The sequence below is a fragment of the Rhinopithecus bieti genome, unplaced genomic scaffold (assembly GCF_001698545.2).
Source record: "Rhinopithecus bieti isolate Rb0 unplaced genomic scaffold, ASM169854v2 scaffold_34544, whole genome shotgun sequence".
In the NCBI taxonomy this organism is placed as follows: Eukaryota; Metazoa; Chordata; class Mammalia; order Primates; family Cercopithecidae; genus Rhinopithecus; species Rhinopithecus bieti.
In genome coordinates this window covers 976,143-986,717 of record NW_016814795.1, presented here as the reverse complement: position 1 = coordinate 986,717, position 10,575 = coordinate 976,143, and the positions used below count along the sequence as shown (strand labels likewise).

At 36.6% G+C, this 10,575-nt stretch overlaps 1 protein-coding gene across 1 annotated transcript in view; it reads left to right on the top strand.

Moving 5' to 3' along the window:
* Positions 1 to 10,575, top strand: part of SEMA3A (semaphorin 3A) — a 231,727-nt gene that overhangs the window by 58,334 nt on the left and 162,818 nt on the right. The window contains exon 2 of the mRNA XM_017852379.1: positions 5,040 to 5,197. Coding sequence (XP_017707868.1) covers positions 5,040 to 5,197 — 158 coding nt within the window. The remainder of the gene's footprint in view (positions 1 to 5,039; positions 5,198 to 10,575) is intronic.

Genomic DNA, 10,575 nt, shown 5'->3' with positions numbered 1-10,575 from the left:
CCCGCCTCGGCCTCCCAAAGTGCTGGGATTACAGGCTTGAGCCACCGCGCCCGGCCCCGAATGCTTCTTTTTAAAAGTAAATATACATTAGAGATTATGATTACTCTGGGGAGAAAAGCAAATATGAACATTTATAGATAAATAGAATAAAAATTAGAATTGACTCATTATAAAATGTTTTTTCTCCCATGATTAACTGGTAGCATATTATAGATCATTTATAATTTATTCTTTGTAACATACTCTTAAATAGAAATCTGTCAAATGGACTTTATATATAAGAGTCTTGGCCGGGCGCGGTGGCTCAAGCCTGTAATCCCAGCACTTTGGGAGGCCGAGACGGGCGGATCACGGGGTCAGGAGATCGAGACCATCCTGGCTAACACGGTGAAACCCCGTCTCTACTAAAATACAAAAGCTAGCCGGGCGAGGTGGCGGGCACCTGTAGTCCCAGCTACTCGGGAGGCTGAGGCAGGAGAATGGCGTGAACCCGGGAGGCGGAGCTTGCAGTGAGCTGAGATCCAGCCACTGCACTCCAGCCCGGGCGACAGAGCCAGACTCCGTCTCAAAAAAAAAAAAAGAGTCTTGAATTTCATGAGACTCCTCTACCTTGTGAAACTACATCACAAGAGAGTACAATTTATTTATAATTGACAACACTACTACTTGAAATTATTTAAGCTGATTTTTTCGGCCTTGCCAGCTATATACACTAAAGCTTGTCATCTTCATTGTCTTATATAATAGTAAGAATGGTGACAATAATTAGCACTTATTGAGCACAAACTGCCTGTCTCTGTCTGGTTTTACAGTCAGTGTGTTTTCCATGTTGTCATTAAGCAACTCATAAATACACTAAATCCTTTGGTGAATCTGGAGTGAACATAATGCTTCTTTACCCACCTTCCAAATTTAAGAATACATACTTTATTAAAGAGTGTTCTGAAATGGCATCTTTAATTACAATCCTACTTTGCTTCTCTTATAGTTCGACACAGCATGTGGATGTTGAAGTAATCTCTCAACCAGAGAAAACCAATTACACTCAAAGAGAATTAATGCCTTTAAAAGCTTTGTCCTAGTCAGATTCACCATAGTCAAATTAATTTTATAGAAACTTTGGCTGTCTTTTAAAAATAACAATTGTTGTTTAACTGAATAGGAGAATAGGTAAGATGTAAGAAGTTAGAAGAATATTACACATTTCACATTAGTGAATTTTACTATACTTCCCATAGCAGTTTATGTCATTATAAGATACATAACTGAAACAAAAGAAAGACTTAAAATGCTGAAGGAGTACATTCAAAGTTATTTACTATCAGATGCAGCTAATTGTCTCTACATCTAGGAAAGTCAAAGTCATGCATTAACTGAGGAAAACAAAATACTGAAGAATCTGAGAACTAGATTTGGAAAAAAAAAAATGTATCTGATTTTAACCCACATTTCTATTTAATCTAATAAAATTTCACCCAATTTCTATTTAATCTCACACTGGAAAGTAGTGATATAACCTAAGCAATCCAGAATTTGTGTTGTTCACTGACATTCGTTTCTAAGACTCTTCTCTAAGTTATAAAGCAATATAAAAAGCTCGTGTTGGAGAAGAACATCTAAAGGATTTGGAGTGAAAGGAATAATGAGACAAAATTAAGCACATTTGAAAGCAATGGAAAACAGCTGCTAACACATATGCCAGGAAAGTATTGTCTTTTTTAAAAAATCAAACTGTTGAGAAGTAACACTTTAAAACTGTGGTTTGTTTTCATGATGATTTCAAATATAAGCCACCAAAAACTTCCATAAATTGTCTGTACGTAGGGACCAATAATTCTGTCCAAACTAATTTGCAAAATTCACCCTGTAACATATTTTTCAATTGGGAAAATATTTTCATGGTTTGGAATTGTGATATAGAAAGTCACTCCTTTTATTATTTAGAATTGAGAGTACATAAATTGGAAAAGAAGAAGGAATACTTTATTGTTCTTAAAATGTCATTACATTTAATATTAGTGTAAATCAAAGAACATATTGCTATTCTTATTTTCCCTCTACCAAACAAAATTACTGATGTTAACAAGTTAGGACACTTAGTAAGATAGGTTTTATATGTATATATATACACACACACACACACGCATATATATATATGTAGTTTTCAGTCTACTCCATCTGGACTGTAATTTGCTACATCTGGTCAAGAAGATCAACCTACAAATATTTAACCTCTACTTATACAAACAGGAAATATTTAATTGAGTGCTTACTAGGAAATGCTTGTTCTAGGTTTTTTACAGGCTTTATCTGATTTCACCTCAGTGACTCTTAAAAGATACATGAACTCTTAAAAGATACATTATTCATCCCATCTTCTATAAAACTTGGGGCCAGGGAGTTTAAGGAACTTGTCCTCTTTTGTACACCTAAAAAATAAGTACTGTGGTGATGCTTGTGTTCTTACTTATAATTGTATAACTCCAAAATCTATAGCTATAGTATTTATTTTCCTACAACTTCTTCCAATTAATGCTTAGAGATCCCTTATGTAGTTTCTATGCATTTGCAATTAAAATCCATTCTTGTATCTCTTACATGACCCTTTAATTGCTTAATATCTCTATGTAATTTTTTTGGTTTAGGCCGAGGTGGCTTTTTTTTTTTTTTTTTTTTAAGTTTGTGGGCTTTTTTAAGTTTGTGGGCTTTTTTTCTTTTTTAAGTTTGGTCTCTCTGAAACTAAGGTAGAATTATAGATCTTAGAACTGGAAGTAAGGATGAAGGGCATCCATTTGATAAACGGATCTCTTCTAATGACCACTCAATCAGGGCCTGAACATATCCAGTGACAGAGCTCTTGCCTCTGGCAGCAGCCCATTTCCATCCTCACACAACTCAGAGTGCCTGAAATTTCAGTCTTTTGACTCTGCGTAGTGTAGCATTGATCAGTTGTAATCTTTTGGATGCCAATGAAATGAATGTCATGTCTTTTTTATTTTTGTTTTTGAGACTGAATGTTGCTCTGTCACCCAGGCTGAAGTGCAGTGGTGCAACCTCGGCTCACTGCAACCTCCACCTCCCGGGTTCAAGCGATTCTCCTGCCACAGCCTCCCGAGTAGCTGGGATTACAGGCACCCACCATCATGCCCGGCTTATTCTTTGTGTTTTTAGTAGAGATGGGGTTTCACCATGTTGGCCAGGCTGGTCTTGAACTCCTGACCTTGTGTTCTGCCTGCCTTGGCCTCCCAAAGTGCTGAGATTACAGGCGTGAACCACTGTGCCCAGCCAATGAATGCCATTTCAATTAAGATATTATGTAGTGGATTATCTGTCCCCCCTCCTCTCTGGAGACTAACTGCTCTCATTTATTTCAGCTGTGATTCACATGAATGAAAACTCTTTTCTTTCCTTCCTTCCTTCCTTCCTTCCTTCCTTCCTTCCTTCCTTCCTTCCTTCCTTCTCCCTCCCTCCTCCCTCCTTCCTTCCTCCTCCTTCTTCTTTTTTTTGTGTGTGTGGGAAGTGGGGTGTGGTAGGGAGTAAGGCCAGTCTAGTATTATACCATTTCTCATGAAGAAATGAGAAAAGTATCTTTTAACAATTAGTTAACAATTTTTGCCTATAGGATAGGTAAATATATAAAAGATAGTTATTCCATTTTATGTTGTTGACCTGGTAGCATGAAAAAAACATGTGAGTTAGGCATGATGAGCTATTAATTATATATTTCCTGAGGGAATGTTCATTCTGGTAGATAAGATTGCAATAATTGACAGTGGGATGCAGTTTATAAGAGTAATTCAAGCAAAATGTAACAGGAAGCTCTCTGAGAATTTCTTGGCAGTTGCATTTGAACTAGCTTTAAGCGTGGATCTATTCTGTAGCTGTCGGAGTCAGGAAAAATAGTAACAAAGGCCAAGGAGTGAATGAGCACAGTACATGGCTTCCCGCATGGTAGAGGACATGAGAAGTACTGGGATAGGGTCTAAACTTAAATGATAGTGACCTGATCTTTAGTGTTAAGTTAAAGAGTATGAATTTTATCCTCTGTTGAAATCATATTTTTGATGATAAAATAATAAAATGAAGAGGTCCGTAGGATAAATAGATAAAACAAGGCAATCGATCACTAATATATGTTTCCTGATGTTAACAGCAGGAGCAGAGGACAGGTCTACATTGCAGCTTTCTCTCTTTGGAAGGCACATCGCATTCTACATTTTGTGTGTGCTGGTGAAAGTTTCCTACTAAGTGTGCACCCGAAAAATCTAAAGCACTGATTCAGGACATACAGTTTTGGAGAATCCTCAAAATTCTATCCCATGGGGTGGGGTTGTGTGTGTGTAGGTGTGTGTGTGCATTGAGCAAAACGTATCTTTAAGAAGCCAACAATTACCTTCCTAACATTAAGTCCTAAATTTAAGTGGACTTAAATTTAATGTCATTTTTAATCTGAAAGTGTTCCTGTCACTAAAGTATAGGTATTTCTCTTCCTCTCTTCTTTAGGACTGTACCATATTAAGTATGAAACCAGCAAATAGGAATATAACTCCCATTTTAATAAAATGCAGGCCAGGCACAGTGGCTCACGCCTGTAATCCCAGCACTTTGGGAGGCCGAGGCGGGCAGATCACCTGAGGTCAGGAGTTCGAAGCCAGACTGACCAACATCGAGAAACCCAGTCTCTACTAAAAACACAAAAATTAACCGGGTGTGGTGGTGCATGCCTGTAATCCCAGCTACTTGGGAGGCTGAGGTGGGAGAATCACTTGAACTCAGGAGGCAGAGGTTGTGGTGAACCGAGATTGTGCCATTATACTCCAACCTGGGCAACAAGAGCAAAACTCCATCTCAAAAAAAAAAAAAAAAAAGGAAAAGGTACACATTTTGGTTCCGGTTCCAATATATTTCTTAGTACCCTGAAGAATAAGCACTGACTGATAGCTACAACAGTCAATATAGTCAGGTTACCATGTACCAACAGTCTATGCTTATACAGTGCTTCACATTAATACCCAATGTTTTGCTTTGTTACCTTGCAGAAATGTTGGAATCCAACAATGTGATCACTTTCAATGGCTTGGCCAACAGCTCCAGTTATCATACCTTCCTTTTGGATGAGGAACGGAGTAGGCTGTATGTTGGAGCAAAGGATCACATATTTTCATTCAACCTGGTTAATATCAAGGATTTTCAAAAGGTACCAGTATTCTAATATATGCACTATATTTTGAAGCATCTCAAGTCATAGATAATTCTCTAGCTATTTAAAAGCATGATTACTGACAGAAAGTTGTTTTGAATTAATATTTTGTATTTTCTGATGTAAGTAAAAATGACAATAATGAATCAATGGATGCAATAAATAAAAAAAATCAAGGATGAAACCATAGTATTTGTGGTAATCAGTATAAGAAATATGAACTTCAGCTTATCCTTTCATATCTGTTTTTCCTACATAAAAGTAAATACTTGAACCATTGTAGCAATACATCATAATTGACTTCATGAACTATGTATATGTGTGTAGGTATAAATTTATATTTCTCTGTATTTCCAGAAAATGAAGAGTTTATCTAGCCATTACCCACATGCCTAATTTGACATGCTATCAGTGTTTGTAAATAAAGTTTTATTGAAACACAAGCACTCTCATTTATTTACATATTGCCTGTGACTGTTTTTGTGCTACAACAGCAGAATTCAGTAGTTACAAAGGATATCAACTGGTCTACAGAAATGACTTACTATTTGGCCCTTTAAACAAAGAGTTTGCCAAACCCTGATCTAGAAGATCAAAGTATCAGGTTTTTTAAAAAATGTGGTCATGCAGACATCAGCAGGATATAAGTTCTACCTTTATTCTTTATTCTATTTCTGGCTTATTTCATTAATAAGCTCTACAGTTTTGTTTGTTTGTTTTTGTTTTGTTGTTGTTGCTTTTTGAGATGGAGTCTCGCTCTGTCGCTCAGGCTGGAGTGCAGTGGTGTGATCTTGGCTCACTGCAAGCTCTGCCTCCCAGGTTCATGCCATTCTCCTTTCTCAGCCTCCCAAGTAGCTGGGACTACAGGTGCCTGCCACCACGCCCGGCTAATTTTTTTTTTTTTTTTTTTTTGGTAGAGACGGGTTTTCACCATGTTAGCCACGATGGTCTTGATTTCCTGACCTAGTGACCTGCCCGCCTTGGCCTCCCAAAGTGCTGGGATTACAGGCGGAAGCCACTGTGCCGGAACTTTTATAAGCTATACAGTTTAAAAAATAAAAACATAGATTGACAAATTAGTGAAAATTGTGCTACTAAGTCTACATGTGGTATGTCTAAGTGAACCATTTTATCACAGTCATTATTTCTGATAATAATTATCTGAAGAATAAAGGTCTTTATGCAGTAGCTTTCATAAAGGTAATAGTAGAATATTCATTTTAGAATACATCCCTGTCTGTTTCTATTTGTATTAGTTTTTCTTCTTAACATTGTGGGCTTTGAACTGGTATGTCCCAACTACTCACAACCAACAACAGATTTGGTGATGATTTTTCAGAAGTAACAGAATTTTTTCAAGCTTTTTTTTCTGGTTGGAGAGTGTTGCTTTTGGGATAAAATGCAGTTTTAAATTCAAAGCTGATTTATATTTTTAATAGAGTATAGCATAAACCTAAGACATTTGCTTTTCTTCCATTACCTGAACACTAAAAATCTGACCACAGCATAAAGAAATTTGATTCATTATATATAGAGTCAAATAAAATGGTAATACACTTATAATATATTTTAGAATTGTGATATGCAAACTTTAAAAATCTTTGGGGGCTGGGCGCAGTGGCTCAAGCCTGTAATCCCAGCACTTTGGGAGGCCGAGATGGCGGATCACGAGGTCAGGAGATCGAGACCATCCTGGCTAATACGGTGAAATCCCGTCTCTACTAAAAAATACAAAAAACAAAAACTAGCCGGCACGAGGCGGACGCCTATAGTCAGCCACTCGGGAGGCTGAGGCAGGAGACATGGCGTAAACCCGGGAGGCGGAGCTTGCCATAGCCAGGGAGCTTGAGATCGGCCACTGGCATCCGCCTGGGCGGCGAACGAGACTCCCGTCTCAAAAAAAAAAAAAAAAAAAAAAAAAAAAAAAAAAAATCACGTTTAGGTATTTCTATTTTGATTTTTCAATTCCATTGATTCCAAAGCCCTCCTCAGATGATAGGAATAATGCCCTTATCTATCGTACCTATAAATACTCGGTTATTCGTTGTTTTTCTGAAATGATAAACTATTTATCTTAGTCTTTTGAAATATGCGAGATACAGCACGATTTTTGTTGTTGTTTGTCACCAAAAAGAAAACAATTCTTTTTAAAGTGAGCGCAAAATAGGTCTGGGTGTGGTGGCTCATATCTGTAATACCATCCCTTTAGGAGGCAAGGCGGGTGGGCATCACCCTCTGGGTCCAGCCGAGAGTTCAAGACCTGCCTGGCCCACACATGGTGAAACCTCGCTCTCTTCTGAAAATACAAAAATTAGCTGAGGTGTAGTAGAGCGCGGCACTGTAAACCCAGCTTACTTGGGAGGCTGAGGCAAGAGACTGGCTTGAACCTGGGCGGCAGAGGTTGCAGCCGAGCCCGAGATCATGCCATTGCAGCTCCAGCGTGAGTGGAATAAGAGCAAAACTCGCATCTCCAAAAAAAAAAAAAAAAAAAAAACTCAGCTCAACTAAGAAATAAATAGATCATATTGATTATTACGAAATTTTATCACGTTAAAATTGGGTAGGTAATTATCATAAGCTTTTACTCATTTTGTGATCATTTCATGTATGTACTGATATCTACAGACAGATGACATCTATGAGCTAGAATTACCTAAGATTATATAATTTAGACCCTTATTTGTAACAGTTTTTCTGTGACCTACATACCTAATTCGAATTGTTAACACAATTCCAATTATTCCACGTTATTTCTACAAGACTGAACATAATCAATTATAACTAAAGTAAAATAAAAAGTTTACCATTTTATAGCTAAGAAAACTCTACCTCCATTTGTACACTCAGAATATATCACAGTATCTTTCACCAAATATACTTAAAATGAACTATTTTAAAGTAATGAATTACAAGGTAAATGATTTGTCCAAAATTGTGATCTTCTTGTTATAGCGCTTGCCTTTGAGTTTAAAATCATTCTACTAATAATAAAAGGTATATTTCTAATTTTTAAAACATCTTATTACAAACAGATTATTTAATTTTAATTATATCACATTGTTTATACAAATGAACCCAATTTACTTAAGAATTTATATCAGCTGGGTGTGGTGGCTCACACCTGTAAATCCCAGCAGGTTGGGAGGCCAAGGCCTGCAGATTGCTGGAGTCTAGGAGTTTGAGACCAGCCTGTGCAACATAGTGAAATCCCGTTGCTACAAAAAAAGAAAAAAAATACACAAATAAGCTGGGCATGGTAGCACATGCGTGTAGTCACAGCTAGCCTAAAGGCTGAGGCAGGACAATCATTGCCCTGGAGGTCAAGGCTGCAGTGAGCCGTGATCATACCACTGCATTCCAGCCTGGGCAATAGAGTGAGACCCTGTCTCAAAATAAATAAATAAATAAATAAATAAATAAATAAATAAATAAATGCATACATACATATTAGATCTGTTTATACATATATTTGGGGTGTTTTAATATTTCTTTTAACCTAAGCATATGTAATGTTCAAATAGCTTTCTTCTAAGCACCTATTTTTGTGATGAACACTACAAGAGATTTATGGTATGTTATTAATAATTCTTGATGACCTTACAAGGTTAGTAGTAAAGGTAAATTAGTAATCTTATGGGTAAATACTAGGCAAATCCCTCTTAGAGGCAAAAACACATGTTCAGGTTTGGAAGAGCTGTGGAAAGATTCTTGGCTTTGATAAAAGGGTCCGATCTCTTTAAAGCATAAATGCTTATTACATAACATGTGTAAGTGGGCCTGCCGTGAGTGGAAGTGTAGAGGCATAAGGATGAAAAAGTACAAAATAGATTATGAAGCATTTTGAAAATGAGAACAAGAAATTTAGATAGTTAACTGAGAAATTTGTGAGCGAAGAATAAAAAGACAATTCCAACAACCAACAGTTAAACAAATCCAACCAAAATGTTAGTAATTATTCTTTATGGAAATGAATACTTCAAAGACTATTAAACATACATTTACTTTTGTTCCACTGGCTTGTACTTATCCTCATTAAATTGCTCTCCAAAAGAACATTTCTACATCAAAATTTATTTTACTCATGTCAGACTTCTAAACTTTTAATTGCTATTATTATTATTATTAACCCTGGAACTCTAGAAAGTTAAAAGACCCTTTTATGTCTAAGAATTTTTAGCATGAATGTTATACAGATTATTGTTTATAAATATTTTACTTAGATAATAGAATCACAGAGAATCATAAAATGATGTCCATACTGTCTCAACAATTAAGCAACAAGAGCTAGGAAACTATGAGAAAACAACTTGTCTTTTAAAATATATATATTTACATGTTGTAGCTTTGTTTTTAAACGTATAATGTTTTAACAATCAGTGATTTCAGCACAATTTAGCTGGAAAGCTGAATATGAAACTCAATAAATCTTAACTGTTATATATCATTACTGTTATGCCCTAGAGAAAAGTTATATTTTACCCTCTTACATTATAAACCTTAAATAAAAATAGATCCCCTTGCCTTTCCATACCCAATGTGAAGACTCAACTGCTGGGATTGCCCAGCAATCACTATAGAAATTCAGCAGTCAGAGTAGTGTTAATTATAAGAACAATACGTTTACTGATCTTAAATGTTTTTATATGACTACTTTGTAAAAGCCTGTGGAACAAGTCAACTATAATTTTAATTTACATATGCAGGCAAATGTGAAAAGGAAAGCACACAAAATAGAAAGAATACTCAAATTTAGAACTTAATGTTAAAAATGAATGCCTATCCAGTTAGCCAAGATCGAGCCATTGTACTCTAGCCTGGGTGACAAGAGTGAGACTGCATCTCAAAAGAAAAAAAAAAAAAAAAAAAAAAAAAGAATGCCTATCCCTATCCAATAAGTTTTAGGGCATACTGTTTTGACATGGACTTGAAATGCATTTATCAAGTCATCATACATTACTTCTGTATGTGCAAATCCTTGTTTGTAAATGTGTTTTGTTTTGCTTTATAATTCTCCAGATTGAATATCATAGCCTTTGCCCAAGTTTATGATCATTTATATTGAATTCTCTAGCTGGGCGCAGTGGCTCACGCCTGTAATCTCAGAACTTTGGGAGGCCGAGGCAGGCGGATCACGAGGTCACGAGATCGAGACCATCCTGGCTAACACAGTGAAACCCCGTCTCTACTAAAAAATACAAAAAATTAGCCGGGTGTGGCGGCAGGTGCCTGTAGTCCCAGCTACCCAGGAAGCTGAGGCAGGAGAATGGTGTGAACCTGGGTGGCGGAGCTTGCAGTGAGCTGAGATGGCGCCACTCACTGCACTCCAGCCTGGGTGACAGAACAAGACTCTGTCTCAAAAAAAAAAAAAAAAAAAA